Genomic DNA, 25,256 nt, shown 5'->3' with positions numbered 1-25,256 from the left:
AATGGATGGATGGATGGAAGAATGGATGGATGGATGGAAGAATGGATGGATGGATGGAAGAATGGATGGATGGATGGATGGATGGATGGATGGATGGATGGATGGATGGATGGATGGAATGTCTGGAAGTGGGCATCAGATGGTATGAGTGATGTGATCAAGAGTAGAGTGAAATTGCTATTGGGCAGATACAGAAGCATCCAACAGTCATAAACATGGTGACTGAAGGTCACCAGAGACGGTATGATCAGTAAATGCTGCAGATAGCATTATCGGAACTTGATGGAGTTTTTAAACACCTGAATATCTGGACAAACCCAAAACGTGACGTCTATCATGCCCCCCGATGATGTTCTGGATAGCGCCAATCCTTGCAAATCCAATAACTAACATCCCCATCGCTGGTCTGCATGTGTACCAAACAGCATTCGGAAGTACAGAGCGGATATGAAAAACTTGTATTTTCAAAACATAATAATAAATTTAATTTTACAATGTCATATTGAGCCAAATCCAAGGCTGGTGTTTCTATTGTTGGAATTAAACAGAGAGCATGTTTACCCCCCTCTGTTCATTAGAGCTGATGCATGCGTTGGTGTTTTCACATCACTGAAAACCTTTACAGCTCGGTTTAATGCTCAGCTTTGAAATTCAAATCACACATCCTTAAATAGGCTTAAAGTCTTCTCTTAATAATAGTGGAGCAATTGCGGCCACAAGGGAAGCTTTTGTGCTTTCTTGCGCCCTTTCTGTCAAGTCTCATTTCTCCATTTGCATGTCAGCCGTCCTTCAGATGCATCAGTCTGGAGGATAAGAAACTGTGGCGGAAAAAGCTGGTTGATGTAGCCTATAGCCTCTTCAGACACCAGCTCTCATCCTTTTCCCCCTCCAGATAAATACACAATCAATACCAGGATTAATTAATAATGAATGATGTAGAACAACAGCTCTGCACGGGCGATGTGTATTTCCAGCCTCTTAATGCTTCCTGTTTCAGGAGATGCTGTTGCAAGACCCAAGGTGACTTCTTAGGACTTTGTCCTTTTACTCTGATTGAGAGTATTTTCTGACTATTTCATACAGTTTATGTGGCTAAGATGCCACTGGATTGCTTTGAATTAATGCATTGTTCTCATAATATGTGCATAAAATAGAAGGAATTCAGAGAAATAAACTTTCACAAGATCCAACATCAGGGATCCGATGTTAGCACAGAAACAATTGGTCAGAAGACCTGCTACATGAAAATAACTCAAAGTTAATGAAAATAAGACTGAATAATTGTTAAAGAACCCTTACTGCTTGCTGCTATTAAACTAATTAAGTGGTCTTGATCATTAGTTTTTCAGGCCTTCTTAAGAATTTCCAGAATTGTTTCTTAGACCCAGGCTGCTTTATTTTGATGTTAACATTTTACTGTATAGCGTGTGTTTGAAAAATCTGGAAACTGTATAGTTAGACGATAAAAGAAGAAATTTTCAGGCCATGAAACATCTTGAAAAAGCAGATGAACATTCTTTGTTAGTCAAAATTTTAAGAAAAGGTAAAATAAATGAATCGAGTGAAAATCCGACAAGGGACCTGAGAATGTCACCATTCTTTAGGTGGTCAACCACAGTATGCTTGGTTTGCAGATAATACCTGTTTGGAGATCGCCTTGTTGGTGTTCAAGTCATCTGTTTGATTGTCAAATCATGTTTTCTTTGGTGGTTTCACAAAACAGTTCCAACAAATGCTTGATCTCAGACCATGTCTATTAATTCAGCCACATGGGAGGGTTATTAAGCAGGAAACTCTCTTTTGAATTGAGTCTGGACTTTCAGTAGGCCACTCCAAAACCGTCATTTGTTTTTATGAGTCATTCAGAGTTGGACTTGTTGGTTTGTTTTGAATCATTGTTCTGTTAAAAAACCCAAGTCCACTTGTCATGAACTGAGGGTCGGATGTTCTTCTTCAGGATCTTTGCTTCAGGAGTTTCACTTACAACAAGTTGATCAGTACTTAAAACAGCAAACCACTCATAGAAAATCATGTTCTTTTGCGCAGCATGGGTTTAGCCTTAACTCAGTCTCTTTCTTATTGATGAATCACTAACTCTGACCTCAACTGAGGAAAGGCCTTAGAAATGGCTTTGGGACTTTGTTTCTCATCCGTTCTTATATTTCTTAAGATCAGGGTATGGTGTGATGCTTTTTTAAATCTTTAAGCCTACTTCCTGCTGTCAGACAGGGTCTGTTTAAGTAATTTCTTTGTACCAGATTAATATATTTCAGTTTCTGAAGTTCCATAATGGGCTCTATAATATAAAGCATCCCTGCTCCAACATACCTGAATCAATTCAATGGCTAACGAAGAAGCCTTTGCAAACCTTACAGACATGCCAAGGTGGTAATTCAGCCTTTTATTCAGTTGCGTTGGAGCAGAAATGCATCCAAACGTTGCAGGACAGAGGCATTTGAGGACTGGAGTTGCAGACATGAAGAAATTAATGCTGACTCTAGACTTTTTCCTCTACGTTAGATCAACCTGCTGTTTCTGAGGAGGTGTAAACTATCACATTGCTCATGCTTTATCTCATCTTCTGCTAACCTCCTACAAAACCACTTGTTTTCAAGCTGTTAGTGTGTATATGTATTGACGGTATTGCTGGAGTTTCAGACATTCTGTAGGCTGTCCTAATTGGCAGATCACTCTGAGCTCATATGCAGTGCAGAAAACACAAAGTGGAGACGGACAGGAAGAAAAATGAGTCAGCAGGTGATGAACAGGCTTCAAGCTCACCTTGCAAAGCAGAAGTGGTAATTGCTTTGGATGGGAAGCTCAGACAGATGCAACAGCAGAGGGAAAATAAAGGAAATTCATTGAATTTGAGTGTTAAATGCACACATTTGGAGTAGATTTTTCAAATGGGTTCTAAACAGACAGCAGATTTCTCATCATCAGGGCTTCACTTTGCTTCCAAATATGTCTGTAAAACCAGCTGTAGTGTTGAACAGCTTGACTTCGATGGGGGGGCCATGAGCTCCAGGAGGACCTGGCAGCATCTGCTTCCATGGACACCGTCCAGAAACAAATAGGAAGAAACTCCCAGCAGTTCCCGAGGCTAAACGCGATCATGCTTGACGCTAAACAGAGCTGAAACAGTGTAGGCGTGAAAAAAAAGAAAACGGGTCCATTCAGTATGAAGATCAGTGAAGCTCTGCAGCTTAGCATAGCAACATGAGCATGCTGAAATATTCCACTGAAGCTTTCTGACCCAATGAGGACGGAGAAATGAGAAGAGAAGTTGAAGTGAGCGTAACCTCGGAGCAAGCGGGGGTTAAAGATCCCCTAGGTGATCCTCCTGACGTCAGTGGGGCTCCATGGCTCAGTCAGGTGGCCTGTCAATACGATGCCCTCGGCCTCTAAATGTCAGAGCTACGGAAAATAGAAGCACTCAAGCTTTCTGCTGCATTGTGAATACAGAGATAGTACATGCTTGATGATGCTGCAGTAATTGGAGAGATTCCTTTAGGTTTATTCTGAAAGTTTTGCGATCACCCGCCTCTACTGTGATGCCCCTAATTGATTGATATTCTTCTTTGCAAAATGCTTAAAGCTTAGTGGATGGAGAATGTCTGTTAAGACCAGATTTAAAATCTACCCAATTGGGTTTAGGTCTGCACTCTGTCAGTCAGTCAGTCAGTGAGTCATTTTCTACCGCTTATTCCATAGTGGGTCGCGGGGAAGCTGGTGCCTATCTCCAGCAGTCTATAGGCGGGAGGTGGGGTACACCCTGGACAGGTTGCCAGTCCATCGCAGGGATCTGCACTTTGTCCTACTGGAAAGTGAAACTCCATCCTTGTCTTAAGTCTTTTTCAGCCAGTAGGAGGTTTTTGCCCAGAAGTGCTCTGTATTTACCTCCATCCATCTTACAATCAACTCTGCTCAGCTTTCCTGTCCCTGCTGAAGAAAATAAATCCCCACAGCATGATGCTGCCACCACCATTTGTCACCATGTTGGTGTGTTCAGGGTTATGTGAAGTGTTAGTTTTGCATCGAGGCCAAAAATGTAATTCTAGTCTCCTCTGACCTTCTTCCACATGTATGTTCACCTACAGAAACAGATTAGCCCACCTGGGCTATGGATTGTTGTTGCTCCTCCAGAGTTAACATAAACCTCTTGGCTGTTTCTATGATTAATGCTCTCCCTACCAGCCTGTACGTTTGTAGGTTATACTGTACTCTTTCCATTTTTGCATGAAGAATTGAACAGTTCTATGTGGCATATTCAAAGCTTGATGTACTGTTTCATTACCTAACCTTGCTCAAAGCGTTTCTTTGTCTGCTCTGTTCCTTGGTCTCCATGATGCTGTTTCTTTGCTAATGTTCTCTAACAAACCTCCGAGGCCTTCACAGAGCAGCAGGTCGACTATATTCACTAAATTCACTTATGAAGACTGTCTGTTGCTCTGGATTTTATTCTTTGGTATCAGAGTACAAGGGACTGAATGCAAATTCACGCCAAACTTTCTATGTCTTTGTTTTTAAAGCACATCATTTTCCTCCTAGTTTCCAAATATGCAATTATTTGCTTAATATTTACCCACCTAAAATCCCCAAAATACATGTATGTTAGTGGCTGTAACGGTATCTGAATTCTTTTGCGTGGTACTGTATTTCCTGTGTGTTTTTCTTTCAGCAGATCATTGAGAATTGGGTTTTATATATATATACACATATATAGTTTATAACTGTTATGTATGTTATAAAATTAAAACAGGAACAGTTTGAATTTTCAGTAAAAAGCCCCACTCTGTCTGCCTTTTGATTTCAGTAGTGCAAAAGTGCAAAACGTGTGATGGAAAGAGCCAAAATGGAAGCAGTTTTTTTTTAATTCAATTGCAGCTCCTTCCCCTTGGGTGCCACATGTCTTTTAATGCTCAGCGACAGAACTCAATGAAATGACCCGAGCTGCACTGAACTGCTTGTAGACAAGCAGCATTGTGCCCGGTGGCACTCGCATCAGCTTCTGCATGTCCTACCAATTTAATGCATTTCCATCACGGAGAAGACGGAGGAGACGTTTTCATTTGAATGGCCTGGCCGGCTCTCGCATTGTGATCGTTGCGTGACATAATGCAGAAACCAGGTCCTTCTCAAAGGACTTATGTGTTCCTATCAGGACACCGAGTGTGCATTCAGGTTGGGCATGCAAGTCTTTCTTGGACATGTGTTTGGGTTTGAATAAGGTGAAGTCAGACAGCTAAAGTTGGCTGATATTTGTCCTCATTCTCAGTGCATCAAGACCGACTTTTTCTGACCACCAGGCTCTGGAAATATTAGGTCCTAAACCTGTTTTTTCATTAAAAGGTTATATTAAACCTACAGAACAAATACAATTTCTGCTTATAAGAGAACGTTTTCCCCTTAGTACATACTTATCCTCTTAAACCTTCCATACACTGGATTAGGACCCCACTTTGGTGTTTATACTTATGCACGGCTCATATTTCCTTGAATTATATATAGTTGGTCCTGAAGTCTTGGGTCAGTATTTCATTATCTTATACAGGTGCTTCTCAAAATATTAGCATATTGTGATAAAGTTCATTATTTTCCATAATGTCATGATGAAAATTTAACATTCATATATTTTAGATTCATTGAACACTAACTGAAATATTTCAGGTCTTTTATTGTCTTAATACGGATGATTTTGGCAAACAGCTCATGAAAACCCAAAATTCCTATCTCACAAAATTAGCATATCATTAAAAGGGTCTCTAAACGAGCCATGAACCTAATCATCTGAATCAACGAGTTAACTTTAAACACCTGCAAAAGATTCCTGAGGCCTTTAAAACTCCCAGCCTGGTTCATCACTCAAAACCCTAATCATGGGTAAGACTGCCGACCTGACTGCTGTCCAGAAGGCCACTATTGACACCCTCAAGCAAGAGGGTAAGACAGAAAGAAATTTCTGAACGAATAGGCTGTTCCCAGAGTGCTGTATCAAGGCACCTCAGTGGGAAGTCTGTGGGAAGGAAAAAGTGTGGCAGAAAACGCTGCACAACGAGAAGAGGTGACCGGACCCTGAGGAAGATTGTGGAGAAGGGCCGATTCCAGACCTTGGGGGACCTGCGGAAGCAGTGGACAGAGTCTGGAGTAGAAACATCCAGAGCCACCGTGCACAGGCGTGTGCAGGAAATGGGCTACAGGTGCCGCATTCCCCAGGTCAAGCTACTTTTGAACCAGAAACAGCGGCAGAAGCGCCTGACCTGGGCTACAGAGAAGCAGCACTGGACTGTTGCTCAGTGGTCCAAAGTACTTTTTTCGGATGAAAGCAAATTCTGCATGTCATTCGGAAATCAAGGTGCCAGAGTCTGGAGGAAGACTGGGGAGAAGGAAATGCCAAAATGCCAGAAGTTCAGTATCAAGTACCCACAGTCAGTGATGGTCTGGGGTGCCGTGTCAGCTGCTGGTGTTGGTCCACTGTGTTTTATCAAGGGCAGGGTCAATGCAGCTAGCTATCAGGAGATTTTGGAGCACTTCATGCTTCCATCTGCTGAAAAGCTTTATGGAGATGAAGATTTCATTTTTCAGCACGACCTGGCACCTGCTCACAGTGCCAAAACCACTGGTAAATGGTTTACTGACCATGGTATCACTGTGCTCAATTGGCCTGCCAACTCTCCTGACCTGAACCCCATAGAGAATCTGTGGGATATTGTGAAGAGAACGTTGAGAGACTCAAGACCCAACACTCTGGATGAGCTAAAGGCCGCTATCGAAGCATCCTGGGCCTCCATAAGACCTCAGCAGTGCCACAGGCTGATTGCCTCCATGCCACGCCGCATTGAAGCAGTCATTTCTGCAAAAGGATTCCCGACCAAGTATTGAGTGCATAACTGTACATGATTATTTGAAGGTTGACATTTTTTGTATTAAAAACACTTTTCTTTTATTAGTCGGATGAAATATGCTAATTTTGTGAGATAGGAATTTTGGGTTTTCATGAGCTGTATGCCAAAATCATCCGTATTAAGACAATAAAAGACCTGAAATTTTTCAGTTAGTGTGAAATGAATCTAAAATATATGAATGTTAAATTTTCATCATGACATTATGGAAAATAATTAACTTTATCACAATATGCGAATATTTTGAGAAGCACCTGTATTTTGACCAAAATATTTGCTTCTTTGGACTTTGTCTGCTTTTTCATTCATTTTCAGTGAAAATTTAAGATACAGTTGAGATTGAATTAATCTCTAGGGTCCTAGATCAGGTCTTTACTCGATATATATCACTTCCAGATAATGTTCATCTACTGTAGATAGTTCTTTAGCTCTGGTGCTTCTTCATTTACACCTAACCTGTTAAGCACAAACTGTTCGATTGGTCAGTTACAAGAAATAGAAAGAAAATTAGAAAAAAAAAAAGCAGCCAAAGAATAAAGTAAAGCTTTGAAAGACCTTCAGGATCTTTGGGTGTTTGCACTACATGAAACGCTACCAGGAACCAGAGTAGTTTACTAGGATCATTATTCGCCCCTGCATTTCCACTGCATTCACCTGGTTAAAAATATCATTATGTGGTGTTGAATTGGACCCAAATGGAGCTATAAGTAGAGGAGAAGAATGCTGAATAATGATTTTAATAAAGCAGGACTCAGGTGGGTAAATTAACAGAGGAGGAACAGCTGTGGAAGAGCAGGGAGCTGAGACTCCGAGAAAAAGTAACACTAGTAAATAACCAAACATGTAAAACGCTGAAACACAAGATGCTATAAACAGACCAAAATTACCAAACTAAGCTCAAAATCCTACAAATAGTTAAAAACAATGAAATATCAGGGCAGAGGTTTAGGGCAAAAAGACCCTGGTAGGGAGGCTTTTTCCTGTACCAGGAACTTTTTGATGGAGTTTTCTGGGGGAGCATACTAAACATGGAAATTGTTCAGTTTCTTTAACATTATAATTCAGTCATATAAGTTTAAACTCATCTATAGCACATATTGTATCTTAACTTTAAATGTTTAAGGTTTAAACATTTCTCTGCTGACGTGCAGATAATAAGAAGTCTTTGGTTGAGAGATTCATAAGCAGAGAGGTGCTGCTGCGTGTGTGGTAACTAATCTGTCATTCTTTATTTATTGAACTTATTTATTGAAACTTCCTCTGACTTTGAAGGGGTATAATACACTTTCACAGTGTAAATGCTTTTTTAGTACATTCCCTTTGCTCTTGGAAGTTGGATTTTTCGAGTCTCCAATGTGAAAAACAGCAAAACGCCCCTGAATCCAAAACTTAAACAGGGAAAATTGGAGCTCAACAAGGAACCCAGAACTCAGCGTCCAATTTAGCTGCTTTCATGCTGAATGTAGTAAACATTGTCAATATAATCTTCACTTTAAGTGACTGATGGTTCATATTTTATTAAACCAGTTCACCAGTTGATGTTCTGTGATTGAATAAATACAATTGGAAAAATTATGATTTTGTTTGCCCTGTTGACTTGCAGTAAGAAGATCCTGGGTTCAGACCCAAACAAAGGGTTTTTCTGCATGAGATGTGCATATTCTCTCTTTGCATGGGTGGGTTCTCTCCAGACACTCCGGCTTCCTCCCACAGTCCAAAAATATGTTGGATTAATTAGTCTCTCTAATGTCTAGTGTCCTTAGGTAGGACTATGGCCTGTGTGACCCTGTGTTCTCCTGGGATGACTTGGAGACCTGTCCAGGGTGTACCCTGTCTCTCAAACAGTGGCTGCTGGAGACCCTGTATGGTTATAGACAATAAAAATATGCATGTTGTTATCCATTTGTATTGCTAATAGGAGTTAATACCAAATAAAATAACAAATCTCACAGTTTTCCGTCCTGCAACTAGAAAACTTTTAACTGGGATGCAACGTCAGTCCCAGCTTCGGGCTCTGACTTCCGAGACAAGTCGAACGCAGCATTTATCCTGACTGCAGCTGTTGCTCCTCTTCTCTTGCCTGAAAAGAGAAATAACACAGAGGTCCGTGTGACTCTATTCAGGTCATAAAGTCTAATCACTGTGACAGAGTCATGTGTTGTAGCTATAATGCGGAAAATCATGGCTTAATTGTGCGATGGAAGAATCTCGTCCTCTCCCAGCTGCCGACTGAGACCTTGGTAGACACTGCTGCAGTGGGACGAGTTACAACTCATCTGCTAACCTGTAGGCCCTGTTCAAAAAACCGTCAAGGTAAAAAAACCCAGGCCTACAAGTTGAAACATGCCATTTGTATATCTAAAATATGAACAAATTTAGGAGTATTTTATTTTATTTTTTTACAGCAGTCCATATTTATAGATGAACCAGTCAGTTCCAGAGTACAGTTTTGTTCCTAAATGGAGATAAAGAGCTTAGAGCATTATGGGTCAGACACATTCATTCAAGACTGAGAAAGAAGGCATGTGTCTTGATGAATATGTATTTGCAGCCTGGATGTATCTGCCATCGAGTTCATAATGCTTCTTCCAACATCAGGAGAGAATGTGAGAAAGACCAGAGCCCCCGCAGGCAGGATGCCCCTCTCTCTTGGCTGGGCTGGCCTTTAAACTCACAAAGAATGGTGGATGAAAGGACTGAGCTCTCTGTTTCCTGGGGCACCTCTATCTCCTACTCTCTGTGGTAATCCCGTCTTTATGCCCACAGGCCTCGATGGCCTCCATGATGATGCCTCTGCTCGGATTTCTCATCACCACTCTCAAATTACGTCCCAGTCCCTTTGCCTCACACTCTCTCAGCCATTATCCCTGTGTCCTACCCAGCAGACGTTCTCTTTTATTTTTCTCTCACAAGCTATTTTACACACCATATGTTTACATTGGCTGGCACGCTAAAGACCAACCAGGGAGATGGAAGCAGAAGCAAAGAAGGGAAGGTAACTGCAGAAACAGAAAAGGAGAAAACACAAGCTTTTCTTCTTAAACACAAACCTCAAGATTGTTAATCCTCATCTGAAACCTGTCATAAATTTTTTTTTATATTTCCTTTCAACGAGTTCGTGTGCATCATCTACTGGGAAATGGGAAGTAATTTCTCAGCTAAACTGTCAGTGCAGCAGAAAATACTGAGGTCTGTCTGCCTCAAGGAAGGACCAAACCAGCAGTTATTATTAAGAGAAGCACAGGCAAAGGGAGGCTTGCACTCGCCGGGTGTGTCCACCGGGAGCTGGACACAATAAACCGGCCCCTGGATACCTGAAGAACATGCCAAACCAGCAATATTTGTGGAAGTGTGTGGTGTCTGTATGCATGGAAACCAAAGTACCCAAAGCCATCCTGGATTTTATTTCATACTCCATGTATTAATATGATTTGATTTCTCCTCATACCGAAGTTATAAGTGCTGAAAAGCTCAGAAATGATTATTTAAGATATTTAATATTTCACCAGATTGTTTTATTTTGCCTGTCCAGGGTGTACCCCGCCTCTCGCCCATAGGCTGCTGGAGATAGGCACCAGCTTCCCCGTGACCCACTATGGAATAAGCGGTAGAAAATGACTGACTGACTGACTGTTTTATTTTGCATTAAAACAGTTGCATTAGAGGGGGAATACAAACTACAAGCGTGTAAATAAGTTCAACCCATACAGAAGTTAAGATTCTGAGGTGAAGCAGTTACATCCAGTCTCTTCCTCCAACCTTTCCGCTTCTCTTTATTGGTGGTTAATAGACAGCTATGTTGCTGCATCAGCAAATGGGGCTTAATGGTCCTCAGAGAAGTACAGGCGACTGGTGTAGATGAACAGAGAAAAACCAGCATCAGTATTCGAACAAACATGAATGGTTCTGAATGCCAATCAAGCTGCTGATTGAGTTTCTTACTTGTTTCTGATAAAAACTACCACCCCCCCTTCATTTTTCGTCCTCTGATTGTTGGTGTCTATGAGTAATTTTGGTTGAAGAGAAATTCTGAACAAAAAAAACAGGGAAAATCTCAAATGTCAGGACCCTGCAGAGCTGTGACTCCTGAGAGTTGTACACCCCGAGTTTCACAAAGCTTTGAGTCAGTATAGATTTTCTAACTACACTTGCCCCCAGCTGTGCCTTATTTTGAAGTTTTACCATAAAGGATACAAGTGTGTGTGGGCCGAGGTCAAAGGGTTATATTTCTGCAAAAACTGCTTATATTTAAAATTACATTTAGTAAAAAAAAAACACAACAACAACAACAAAAAAGCCAAATAAAGTATAATTTCTCTAGCCAAGTTACAGTTACAGTATAAAGTTTAATAGAAAAAAAATCACATTTATCAGAATCAGAGAATGCGACCCTCGGAACCACATTATGACCCTCTTTTCACTGAGCTTTAGGACGTTAAGTCAGTGGAAATCCTTGGCAGGCTTGCTTGATCTCCTGACTTCTGCTAAGCATTCTTTTTGTTTAAATTAGATATTTTAAGTTTGTCTTGTCTTTTCAGCGTGAGAATTAAAAAAATGTTTCTAATTCCTAGAATCTTTTCCTATTTATGCTGTATTTGCTATGCTTATTCTTCTATTTAGCCTTATATACCACACATACAATTTGCTGTCACAGTATGGAATAAGCACGGTATGAACACAAATGTTGCAGCAATGACATGATAAAATATTCTCATGTTGCAATATTCAGAAGCTGTGTCTGCCCGGATGACTATTTCACTCACCTCAGCACGCCGAATGCTTAGAACTGCTCCCATGTGGTGGGATTTGGATTTATTCCTCATAGTTTTGTTAACAATAATTACTTGTTTTGTCTGTCTGTTTAATTGATTTGATAATTTTTTATTTCACTGTGTGCATCTTATGTTTTAAATCCTTGTAAACCATCTTGTGTTACACTTTACTGCAAGAAAAGTGCTCTATGAATAAAGTTTGATTGATTGATCATTGTCTTACTCAAATCGGGTAGTAATTACTCGACCACTTTGGGGGAACACATATATGGTATACAAAGCTTTAAACTTTCTATGCAACATTGTCAGGTCGGTATGAAATAAAAGAGATGTCATCGGCACAAAACATAACTCTCCTGTCCTTACACAGTAGCACACAAAGTTTTGGACCCATTACCCCCAAAAATATGATATTTGTAATGCAGGCACATTATTTGCAATACATATACTTAGTAAACTGACTGGACTTGACGTTCAACAAAATGCACAGCATTCTTTAAAAGAAAAATAGGAAAACAGTCTACCAAAAGATGCATCATTTGTTTAGTTGATCATCTGTATGCCAGATTTTCCAGCTCATTGGGAATCACCTTGCTGGTGCTTAAATACTGTCTTAAAATCTATATACATTTAGGGATGAAACTATTACCAATTTTAATGCTTACTCTGCTAAACATTCAGAACTTCAACTTGGCATGAAATTACAAATTTGATTACCTGGGAGACTTTGAGTCCCAAAGGTGCACAGAAGCAATGAGCAGAAGGTGATGAAGACTACAGCAGAAATTTCTTTTAGCCTTAAGGATGTTTTCTCTGTCTTTGCTTCATACTAAAAGAATTAATATAATTTAAATAATCTGCAGGACCATCAAAACACACAAAGTTACAGTAAATTGTCCTTGAATTTTTGGTACTCCAGCTGCACCACTGCAGACAGGAGGACCCAGCAAAAGATGGTGAGGGGAGCTGAAAGGGTAACTGAAGTGTCCCAGCCCTTCTGTTTAAGATCTGCGTCAGAACCGCTGCAGAAATAGGACTTTGAACATTATCTGTGACTCCCCAAACATTCTCCATGAACTTTCTGACCTGCTGCCATCAGGCAAATGGAGTCGCAACATCAGAAGCAGAACTACCACACCCAAGCTGCCCTAAAACGTTTTTCATACAAGTATTTTAAATATCCCAAATAAATTATCTCTCATTGTATTGTTTACTAACAGTTATGCAGTGAAATGACAATGAGTTGATTATCAGCGCGATCTTTAAGTCTCATGTCCTCCTGTCTTGTAGGGGCGTGGTGCGGGTGGACGTTAATCTACAGGATGTAGATATCGACCAGTGCTCCACCGACGGCTGGTTTGCTGGAACCCATCGATGCAACCTGACCACTATGGAGGTGAGTGCGCCGGACATGAGGCCCAGACAGGGATCGATTGGCTTTGGAAAAGTGAACTGTAATGTATGCCCCTCCCCCGCTCAAGCTCTAAAAGAAGCAGCAAATCATCATGACTTGTGACAAAATGGATGGAAGTCTGATTACTTTTCAGTGTTACTCTGTTACTGGCAGCTAACACTTAACAAAGCTGTCTTTTAAATTTATGAACATGAAACCATCTTTTATCAGTGAGCTCTGAGTTTTCCATGCATGCCTTGCACACAAACTGCAGATTTTAACTGCAGAGTGCCTCGGGTGCAGGTAAGAAAGACATCACGGTCCCACATGAAGTTTTAAAAAAGGCAGCAACAATTCATCTCATTTATCACCTCTATTAAGGCTGCTGTGTGATGAAATATGATGTTTTCTGTCTGTTTTCACTTAAGGCACCACCTTGCATGAAACAAGGTTTCAAAGTAAGGGCAGAGTAAGTTTGTACTCATTATACAACAAATAGAGATACACCTTATAGAGGCTTGGCTCAAATCTCAAAAGTCTGCTTTCAAGGTCAGAACATAAAATCCTAGTTAAAAATTTAGCAGATGGGAACTGAGATGTAAGGTTAGATGAACTATATTTGACACTGGCAGAGAAAACACAGCTGATTCTTCTGATAAAAATGTCCTGTCTCAAGGTGTCTGGGCATGTGGCTCTTCTAAGCCTCTTTGAGGCGATGATAAAACCCCCCAGCAGTTATTTCTAGGAGGATATCAGATATCCAGTCCAATATAATGCTGAAGCCCCTTCTAGTCCAGCATAAGATGCTGAGTTATTTTTATTGAGATTATTATTAAGAAATGTTCAAATATCGATGTCTAATCTTATTTTATTTTTTTATTTAAAGGGAAACAAATTGTTTTACTCATTAGACAAAAGACAACAAAAATTGGTTTTCTAACTGGGGACAAAGTTAGGACACCCTCCCCACTAATAGCTGGGGAATAACTGGCTGGGGAATAATATGGCTGGAATAACTTCAGTGAGATGCTTCTTGTACCCATCTATCAGTCTCAGACTGAGGTCTGAGGAACGTTTTACCCATTCCTTACTTTCAGTGGGGAGATGTTTTGAGGGGGTTTCCTGTATGTACAGCCCGTTTCAAGTCATCTCACAGCATCTGGGTTTGAACTCAGCCCTGGAGTCTCTATTTCCCAATTCTAAAGCAGTTCTTGGTGGATTTACCGGTATGTTTGGGGTCATTGTCATGTTGCAAGGTTCAGTTCCACAGCAGTTTTAATTTTTTTATAGGTGGTCCCACATTTTTCTCAGCTATTCTCTGATACACAGTACAATTCATGGTAGATTCTGTGATAGTTCAGCTGTTCAGATCTTGCTACAGCAAAATCCCCAAACTATGACACTTCGACCTCCAAGCTTTACAGCTGTAATGACGTTATTTTTCTAAAATTGTGTATTTGGTTTGTTCCAAAGAGGTCCTCGCTTCTGGTTGTCAAAAATTTACATTTTGGATGAATCTGTCCAAAGAACATTATTACAAAGTTGCTGGATTTGTCTACTTTCTTTCTGACAATCTTCAGTCTGGCCTCTATGTTTTTCATTGAGTGCAAGCGTTTTCTCCATGCACACCTTCCATGCAAGTTCAGGTATCACAGTCTCTTTCTGATTGAACTGGCATGTACTCAGGTGCATTCATATTACCAGCATTTGGAGTTTTGGTGACATCTTTTAGCATAAAGGTTCTGCTTTCAGGGTGTTATTGCTTGTACAGCCAGACCTTGGCATGCTTACACTTAGTTTTATAGGCAAGCCAACCCAGTTTTATTTAAAACTTGAAAAACAGCACAACTGACCAAAGTGCTGAACAGATATCATATAAAAGCATTAAAACAAAAATACAAAAAAACCACAAAGACCCTTGTGGACTATATTCCATACAGTGGAATGATTGACTTAAAATGTTTTCCAGACCTCTTTGAATCCCTTAACAGACTCATAAGCTGCTACAATCTTCTATCTGATGTCACTTCAACCGTCAGAATCATACTAAACTTAATGTCAGAGGTTAAAACAGGGAAAATCTTCATCAAATCACTTTTCATTTCTTATATTGTCCTCGTAATAACAATTCAAAGGAGAAAAATGTTGGGATTTTTAATTTACAAATGTTAAAAAGTGGTCATGTCAGCAAAAACCTTCCAAATGTTAATGTTTTGCGATGTATTTTGTGTAATATCTGCTATAAATAAAAAGCATAAAATGCCGTTAGGTCAGCAAAAACTGAACGGTTTCACTTCCCACTGAAGCAGCATGACTTAAGATGTCACTTAGAGACAGAGAGAAAGCGAAGTTCCTTTCACAGAATGAAAAACTGTGATTCTCAGCAGTAAAAGACTACAATCAATGATTCTGTAAAAGCAACAACCCTTTATGACTAATCTAAAGTCACTAGAAACTACACTGAAAGGTGTAAAGGGAACTTTGCTGACAATGACTTTTCTTGCTTTTGAGGTGAGAAAAGAGTAGAAACAGCCCCGGCGGAATAAAAACCCAGTTTTCTAAGCATAAACTTGCGATCATTTTATAGTGTTGACACTGTGAAACTGTAATATAATGCTTTCAAAGTCAGAGGAAGCTTGTAATATTTAGATATATCCTTGGAGTCTTGTCCCAAAGGACCTTCAGTACCTTATTTCTTAAAACATTGTTAAGGTTCAAGTGAGCTTTTTTTTATTTATTTAATGTTTATTATTTGAAAGGCAATCAGGTAACCGTCCCAGAAATCTAACCCTGGAAAAAGGTTTGGAAACGCCCCTAAGTAGGGGCAAATCGATGTCCCATTTGTTTATGCACAAGAAATCGACAACTCAGAGGTATGCTTACAGGATTGGCCATTAAGAACCATGTTTTCATTCATTTAAGCACTTTGAATTGTCTTGTTGCTTAAATGTGCTGTACAAATAAACTTGCCTACCCTAAAGTCCATCCATTGTTTATACCCACTTATCCCTGCAGGGTCCCGGGGGGCTGGTGCCTACCTCTAGCAGTCATTAGGCGAAAGAAGGTGCTACCCGCTGGAGGTGTCGCCAAGCTATTACAGGGGAAAACATCCAAGCTCAATGCAAAAAGGACCCAGATTTGAACCCAAAACCTTTTTGCAAGGCAACAGTTCTTACAACTGTGCCACTGTGCAGCTTCCATCAAAGTCCAGAAAAACAAAAAAACTTTCAGAAACTTTCAAAAAGCTTGGACGTTCAGGATCACTTTCAAATATTAAAAGATAGTCTGGCTCATTTTAGGAGAAATATACAGAAAATGAAAGTTGACATTTAGGTTATTTAGTTTTCAACAAATGATTATCAGTTAAGTTTTTGCTTACTTTTCTGTGTTTACAGACCAAATCAAGACCCGTTTGTATCGTAAGGTCAGGATTTGGCCGTATTACAGACAGAAAACCCAACAGTTACCCAATTATTAGACTTATTTATGTTTATTAAAGCTTTAAGATGAGGTGAACCAATGAAACTTGCTTTTTCAGCCTCTTGAAGACCAATAGATTTCACAAACACGATGCAGAAAGAACTGCTTCATAATGCATGTGATGTAATGTATGGCAGCGAGTCTCTTTTAATAATTAATCACTCTCTTTGTGTGAGCACTTCCACCCCTGAATGTTCAATGCAAGCCACTTTTGACCATGTGTGTGTGTGTATGTCTTTGAAAACACATGGTAGATGACAGTAATGTTCATTTGAAAACTGCTGAGCTGTGTGTGCTGTCAGCACAAGAGTGTGTCTGAACTTTACTCGACTGATAAGACGTTGTCATAGCACGTTGCATCGTGTGTTCCTACTTGTATGACAGCTTTTTTTGTGCACAAGTGTTCAAAAGTGTCACCTCGGTTAAATAAACAAATGATAAATTACAGGTCTGTGCAAATAGGAATTACAGTAAGCTATAGCCATATCTATTATAGCTTTTTGTTCGGAGAAACATAGTTTTATAAATTCGAGGTGTAAGAGATGCCTCATTTGCTTTTTCAGTTTTAATCACCCTTCTAATGTAATTTTTTTGCATAAGGAGTGGTAGGAGAGCCACCACTTGCTGGCTTCCAGGCCTCAATACCCTGTCGTGTTCTGCTTCACAAGCTGCTATTTGACCAACCGAGTGTAGAGGTGGCCCAGACTCAGAGGGACTCGCATGCTATGGATGGGTGACAGAGCCGACAGAGGCAAAACTAAATAAGTGTGGGACCGGTGATGTTGAAAGATACAGCAAACAAACCTCATGAAAGAGCAACTTGTTTCTGTTGAGAATCCAGTTATTACAAATAGATTTGTGTTTAATGATTTTCACAAACCCCACTTTATTATTCAGAAGCTGGTTGATATTAGTTTTGTGTAATTCTCTTTAAATAAATGGACATTTAGTGACCGTTTTCTTCAAGAGGAAAGCATTAATATTTTACTGCCAGTTTTCTTGAGATAAGGAGAAAAATACCTCATTTCCAGGTGTAGGCCAGTGTGAGATTCCCAGGTTATGATAGCCATCAGTAAAAGTAGTATGATTAAACTGTATTTAAACTAAAATTTAAAATAAAAATGTAAAATAAAAAACAAAAGCTAAAGTACTATTACATCTTGATTGGAGTTGTATTGATCATATTTAAATGTTGTTATAATTTATTATTTTTGCTCTTCTGTTCTTTCCTGAGTAAAAAGTTTAACAAGATGATATTATCTGGGTAAATAGTTGGGCTATCTGCTCCCGTAGACCTGCAGTCTGCCTGAGATGTTCAGCTTGCAGCATGCTACCTGTCAATTTAAAACACGTTTCCTTGATTATACCGATGAGTGGCGCACCAGACGTTTCCACACCATCATGGCCAAGTTTTTTGTTGTTGGTAAGTAAAAAAAAAGTGTAGCACCCTTCTTTTAGCCAACTGACCGGCAGTGCAAAGCAGCAGGGGTATTGCTGCGTTACTCTATGCCTGTTGCAGCCAGAGAAAGCTTTCTCTTGTGGGCTGCACGGTGATGCAGTTGGTAGCTCTGTTGCCTTGCAGCAGGAAAGTACTGGATACAAATCCCAACCTGGGTGTCTTTCTGCATCGAGTTTGCATGTTCTCTCTGTGCATGCAAATGTTCTCTCTGGGAACTCTGGATTCCTCTCACAGTCTAAATACATGACTGTTTAATTGGTCTCTGTAAATTGCCTTTAGGTATAAGTGTGCATGCAGGGTATACCAAACCTCTCTGCTAATACTGCTGGAGATAGGCATCAGCCCCCTGCTATGCTGCAAGGACAAGATGGTACAGGTTCAAATAAATGTGCAACTAGGTAGAAAAATTTCAAAAATGTGCATGTATGCATATAAAAACCCCAACAGAATTAGTTTTTCTCATGATAAGCAAGAAATGTGCTTGGGGTAAAATGGTGCATTTGATTTGTCTCAGGAGCAGGAGATTGGAATGACTCCACAGTTGGGTGGGTCGTAGTTGCACATCAGGAAATCACTGGGTTTGCTAGTTGTTTGGATGTTAACTGCTATTAGCAAAACAAGCTACGTAGCAATGCATGTCATTCAATTGAAAGTGTAAAGTAAGCATGGTAAAGAGATTTTGCACATCAATATAAGAGAAACAGACTGTCAGAAGTGCTAATAAATATTTTATACCTTTCACTATGTTTTTCTATGACCGACAGCCATAATGGATTTTGAATTCTGTGTTGCACGGCTACCTCTCACTTTTTCATTTAAAATTCCCACTTCAAGAAGCACTTTTGTTTTTTTCCCGTCTAGAAAATTTAACTTCTGAGCTAAGATGAGTACCAAGAAAGCAGTGCTCTAAGACTGCAAGGGAAGCTCAGCTTCCCCTAAAATATCAAAAAATAAGTGATCAAATATATACTGCTGTGTACATGTCATTGACTAAATATGCGCCACAACGCACTCAACTTTTGCTCAGAATCAGCTTCTTATCACTGGTAACGACGTGGCTTTCCTCTCACTCATTCCTGCAGCTTCACAGTGCTTTAAACAGTGAGTTCAAAAGTGAAGCAAAAATGCTGGGCTTTGTCCCGTCCATCGGATGCTCAGCGTCTCTGGGGGTCTATGGGGCAGCGGGCTGGCCCGGACGCTCAGCTTCTGCATGATGATTGGATGATCTGTCTGAGGCTGAATCCCTTTTTGATTGACAGCAAAATGAGTGAATCAGCAATCTTGAAATTGATCTTCCCCTCCTTGAAAGACCAGCATCCGCCACTGCAAGAAAGTACCAAAAGGATATGTTTTAAAGCTCACAGAATAAATAGGGTGCAATACTATGGGCTATTGTTTTTTATTCAGTATAATCATTCAACATTGCAGATGATTAACCCTTGAAAATCATTTATGTTTATATAAACTTTAATTGGCCACACATGTCAAGGGGGTGTGATGGCACATCTTAATAACACTGGTAAAGTACATAATCCAAACTCCATTGGCGATAAAAACACATCTCTCATTGTTATCCAAAAACCTGTAATATTTTTCTAGGGATTGCTGTTCTTGGTATTTTACACAGAAAATGTGTAAAATAAGTTAAAACAGAGAGGAATAAAATCTTAGTTTAGTAATGTAGTAATTAAGTAGGGCTTAATGTTGCTTTGGGTTTGCTGAGAAGGAAAAAATATTTCAATGCAGATAACTAGATAACTAAACCTAAAAGGCGTGAGATTTTGCTTCCAAGAAGCCAGGCTATTTAAAAAACCTTTTAAATCACCTTCGGTTATTCAGCTTTCAGATATTTTATTATCCTGTTTTACAAAACATTTCAGTCACATGGTCACAATGATTAACCGTTCTCTTTACTGTCTCTGGTCATTAATAAATCAGACATCAAGCTGGTTGTGTAATGTGCAGATTTTAGCTATTATAAGTGAAACTGACTTTGTGGAAACCACTGGAGGCACTGAGTGGAACTCAGCAAGGTTGATCTTTAGAGCTACAAAAAAAAAGAAAAAAAAAAGGAGATATATAAAGACGTGCCTCTGTTTTTTTCTTCTTCCTAACAACTCATACCAAAGGCTACTGGCTGTAGACCAATGTTATTTATAAAGGCTGCAGTCCAGTGATCTGTTACGTTTATGGAGCTATGACTACATTGTTTGGAGGTTCAGGAGACCAACAGTGGCTGGTTGACTTGTGCCCTAAATCCTTCCAGAGGTTACAGAGAGATGGCCAGAAGGTCCCTCATCTGTAGTAAATGGCCTGCACTGGTATAAGTCTTTATCAAGTCCCCAGAGACCCCAAAGCACTTTACACAACAATCAATCATCCACCCATTCATACACTGACAATGCTAGGCTATCCACCACAGCTGCCCTGGGGTAGACTGACAAAAATGGGGCTGCCATACAGTTGGTGCCACTGGACCCTCCTACCACCGACAACCCACCGGGTACAGGACGAACCCCTACCACTGCCACCACCGTCGCCCAATTATAGTGTCAGATGCGCATCAAGACATATGTCCCTAATATTTTATTTTAAGCAACCGGTCTGCTTGGCAGCTGGTCCCAGGCACAGTGACCGACTTACTTTTTCAGATCTGTTGGATTAAGAAGCAAAAAAATCTGAGAAATCTGTCCCCCACTGACATTCAGAAATGTGTTTCAGCCTTGGCCGGATTAGCACAATGCCTGCAGCAAATTGTGTGTTAAATTGGGGGTTCACATTATAGTGGTTGGAATGTACATTCCCCTTTAGTCCTGGTGTGAAATGTTTTGTGGGCTAAAGATTTTCTTTTGGATCCTGGTTGCTTTTTCACTGTCTAGTCCCTCGACCTTACCACTTTTAGATGATTGTTGATGCATCTAAGACATGTCAATCCAGCCTACAAATCATTCAGGCATAAAAAGGCTCCTAAACTCGAGGCATCAACTAATGTTAATAGACAACTTAGTGCAAAAACAGTTTTGTATGGGATACTTGTTTTCTGGAAATACAATCTGTTCCAATTTCTTTGTCTAAACTTATGAAAAGGCAAATTTTAGCTGCAATTGGGTGGTTCCCAAAGAGATATAAGCTACAAACGTGGCATACAGTAGACAATGGATCTCTCAGGTCAGATCTTTGCAGGGTTTTCTCAATTGAGTCAAGAGACGACTTTCAGATACTGTTCTCCCGGAGGTTTTGGACCCGACACTTTGTCAAGAACAGGTCTGAAAAGGAGTAGAAAAAGCAGCCAAAGTGCATAGAAAACTTTAAAAGACCTTCAGGAAACACCAAAATATTGATCAATGAACCTTTAACAATTTTCTGCTAATTAACAGAACAATTCAGAGAAATATTTGGTGTCTTTTTCCTGTTGGTTCTATGTTGTGGGTTAAATATCAGTTTCCTCTAGCAATCAAGACATAAGCCATGGTTGATTTACAGGAGCCTCCATTCCAAGCAACATATTATAATTAATTTAGTTTGACCAATTGCATTTAGTTTGATTTAGTGCAAACATGGCAATTCCCTTGATTATGGTTGTAAGTCTGTCTCATACCAGTTAGAATAAAGCTACCGAATCATGTTGCAAACAAATGTAAAGATGGTCGGCTACAGCTATACAACTTAATTTCCTGTCTGAGAAGCAGGCATGTGCTTTTGAAGGTGAACATTTCCTCCCATCTTTCACTGACGGTGCTTTCATTAGTGCGTTTTGCCGTTCTTTGGGACATTGCCGCCCTCAGGGCCCGTCTCATGGCGGAACGTGTTCCTGGATGATGATGAATGTTTCAATCAATTAGCTTATTGTTCAGAACAAGTTGTGGGGCCCAGGGGAACCGGAGCCAGTGAAAAGCAGTGACACATAACTTAAAATGATTACTGCGGCCAGCAGAAAAACGACTGCAGAATGAAGACAACAGAAACCACCAGTCAGAAATGATCATTTATACCCTGAAAAGATATGAAAGACATGAGCTTTTCTTGAGCTTTCACATGAAAAGGTTTTCTGATGCTTAATTTTTGTTTTACAAATAACATGGAAAAAAACATTTGTTCACACCCTATAAAAAGATAGAATACCTATTTTCTCACTGTGTGTAAATCAGACTAAATGCTTTTACTGTTGTAGGTCAACTAGATTATAAAATTTGTTCTATTTGTTAAAAGCCAGAATAATTAGAAAGTTTGTATTGTTAAGTTTACACACTGTAAACAAGATAATGTATTTAAAGAATTTTGGATAGGCCAGATGATGATGTAAGCATAAACTAATTATCATTTGGACTAAATGGAGGCACACCTGTGGATGTATTTTAAGGCAACACAATTATAAACAAGCATAGACACCAATCACACCATTCTTGAAGGACGGTGTTTTGGGGTGAAATGTGCCAATTAACCTCAGAGCAAAAACCAGAAGCCTTGTGAAGATACTGCCTGAAGCTGAGAAGAGTCATTATCCATAGTGAAACGAGTCCTGTACCAACATGGGCAGTGAGGCCACTCAGTGAGGAAGAAGCCATTACTCAAGAAGAAACATGAAAAGCCAGATTACAGTTTGCGAATGCACTCAAAGACAAAGACCTTAATGTATCATCTCCTGTTGTCTCTCGAAACTAAATCTGAAGTGTTTGGCCATAGTATAAATGTTTGCATTTGGAGGAAAACAGGGGAATCCTACAAGTCTGACAATTCCACCCCAGCTCTGAAGTCCGGGGTCAGCAGGATCATGTGTGAGTATTTTGCTGATGGAGATACTGGTGCACTTCACAAAATAAATGGCAACATTTGAAAGCATCAGCCAGGAAGTTGAAGCTTGGGCGTAAATTGGTCTTCAGATGGACTATGATGTTAAGCATACAGCCAGATTAGTTAAAGTGGCTTAAGAACAACAAAGTCAATGTTCTGTAGTGGCCACCAGAAAGCCCTGATCTCAGTTCCATAGAAAATATATGGACAGAGCTGAAAAGGTTTGAGCAAGGAGGACTACAAATGTGATTCAGTTGCACCAGTTCTTTCAGGAGAAATGGGCCAAAATTACAGCAAACTATAGATTTCGTCACTTTAAAAGCAGCATCATGGGAGCCCTACAGTTTATATTAGTCACTGTATTAGATGAGTATAACTTGAAACTGTAAAACGGATCTAGCTTTCAGTAATTAGAACTTAAAAAAACCCATAATCATATTAAAGCGTCAATCTACGCCACAGACCCTTCACACCATGCACTACATCTGTGATTACCTGTACATTTCATTGTGCTGCAATCTCTACCTGCAGCTTCCCCGTGTCTTACAGGATCAAACACATAACACAATGGCCTTGTGTTGTATGGGACACTGTGATAACAAACCCTTTGTCTGCATTGCCAGGGCTGCAAGAGGACATGTAGAACACTCGAAAAATAACAAAAATACTGTCTGCAGAGGTCAGACGACCTGACAAGAAAATATGACATGAATGACAATATCTGGTTAATTTGAACACTTAAATCTGAACCATTTATTTCAAAAATTATTTCAAGTCACTACTCTGGGTATCAATGAGATTAGCTTGAGTCTGCTACATATAAAAGTGTTATCAAAACACTGGGATGGCACTTTTGTTCTCTGCTAAAAGCCAGTTAAAAACAAGAACACAGTTAAATACTGCTTTGTATTTATGTGTGATTTAAACCCTGATTCCCACATAGGGAGAATAAATAACATCCTAAATAACATCCTTAAACACTGTTTTTGGATAGGTGTTTGTAAATACACAATTGTGCCAACAAAAAATATGTACTCCCCAGAAGGTTTCAGATCATAGAACACATTTTCTATCACTCTGGAAAGGGTTAGCACTAAGGCTTTGGGACTCCAGCAAACCCTTGTGAGAGTCATTATCCACAGATGGAGAGAACATGCAACAGTGGTGAACCTTCCCTGGAGCAGCCAGGAGCACTGCAGGAGCACATAGACGATTCATCCAGAACGTCACAAAAAAACCCAGAACATCTAAAGCTCTGCAGATCTCACTTGTCTCAGTTAAGGTCAGGGTTCATGACTCAACAGTGAGGAAGAAACTGGGCAAAAATAGAATAAATTGGAGTTTGTGCGCTGGTTACATCTGGTACAAAACAAACAGAATGTCATACCAGCTGTCACACATATAGGTAGTAGGGTCATGGTCGTGGGCTGACCAAACTGCCTTAATTGATCATGAATTCTGCTCTCTGCCAAAAGAGTCCTGAAGAGGAATGGCATGTCTGGCTATCTGTTTGTGACCCGCCGCACAAGAGCACTTGGGCTGAGTCTCAAGATGTGGCTGAATCAGAACAATTCTGCAAAGAGGAGTGGGCCAAAATTCCTCCACAGAAATTTAAAAAGACTGGTTGCCATTTATGGAAAACACTTGATAGCAGATAGTGCTGCAAAGGGTGACACACCCCAGGTTGTATCAGACAGGTTATTTTCCTTAATAAATGAAATCATTAGGTGAAATCTTTTAGATTCACTCAGGTGATCGTTGTCTTATTAAAAATAGTTTGATCTGAACTTTATTACAAAAATCAAAAATCTAATGAATCTTTTAGTGGGTAGTTTTTTTATTGTATACAATACATTCTGGGAGCTTCTTCAGTTGACAATATATAGATGTGTCATCTATAAACAAACCAATCCTGATGGGTCTTTGTTTTTCTCTCGACATGCTATTCATTCGGAAAACTCCATGGTCCCGTGTGGATATGATACGCATTAGTTGTACAGCGACGTGTAACGTTTATACACTTGTTTCTCTCACAATGTCCCTGTCCCAGGTGTTCCCTCTGCTTTCATTCAGAGACAAAACCAAAAAAAAAAAAAAGAAATACTCAGCTCTTCATCTCTAGGCCAGATCATGTTTTGTAGAACAAAAATAGCACTTGTTTTGGTTTCTCGGGAATTACCCTGCTGTTGGAAACGCAGCTTGGTTGTGGGGCAGGGCTCCCCTCAAGGGACCCATGTCAAGTGGAGAGTCTCAACAGGCTGTGGCCTTTTTAACCTGCTGATCTCATATTTGCTGTTTGGGTGAAAAGAAACGACTTCTAACGCATCCTAATTAGGTACATTTCTGCTGTGGTTTCTGTGAAGAGTGTGTTCAGGATCCTTTAAATAGGATAATTGCTAATTATTAGCTGTGATCTAAGCAGAGCTGTGTTTACATGCAGGAGTTGAAGTTGATAACAG

The 25,256-nt window shown here is 39.9% G+C and overlaps 1 protein-coding gene across 2 annotated transcripts in view; it reads left to right on the top strand.

The window, feature by feature from the left end:
• Positions 1-25,256, top strand: part of gpr158a (G protein-coupled receptor 158a) — a 105,148-nt gene that overhangs the window by 3,118 nt on the left and 76,774 nt on the right. For both annotated transcript variants that reach the window (XM_047349698.1, XM_047349699.1), the window contains exon 2: positions 12,965-13,070. In XM_047349698.1, the coding sequence (XP_047205654.1) occupies positions 12,965-13,070 (106 nt within the window). The remainder of the gene's footprint in view (positions 1-12,964; positions 13,071-25,256) is intronic.

Source organism: Girardinichthys multiradiatus, chromosome 21 (genome assembly GCF_021462225.1).
Source record: "Girardinichthys multiradiatus isolate DD_20200921_A chromosome 21, DD_fGirMul_XY1, whole genome shotgun sequence".
Lineage (NCBI taxonomy): Eukaryota > Metazoa > Chordata > Actinopteri > Cyprinodontiformes > Goodeidae > Girardinichthys > Girardinichthys multiradiatus.
The sequence above is the reverse complement of the archived record's forward strand: the minus strand, read 5'-3'. Positions and strand labels throughout refer to the sequence as shown.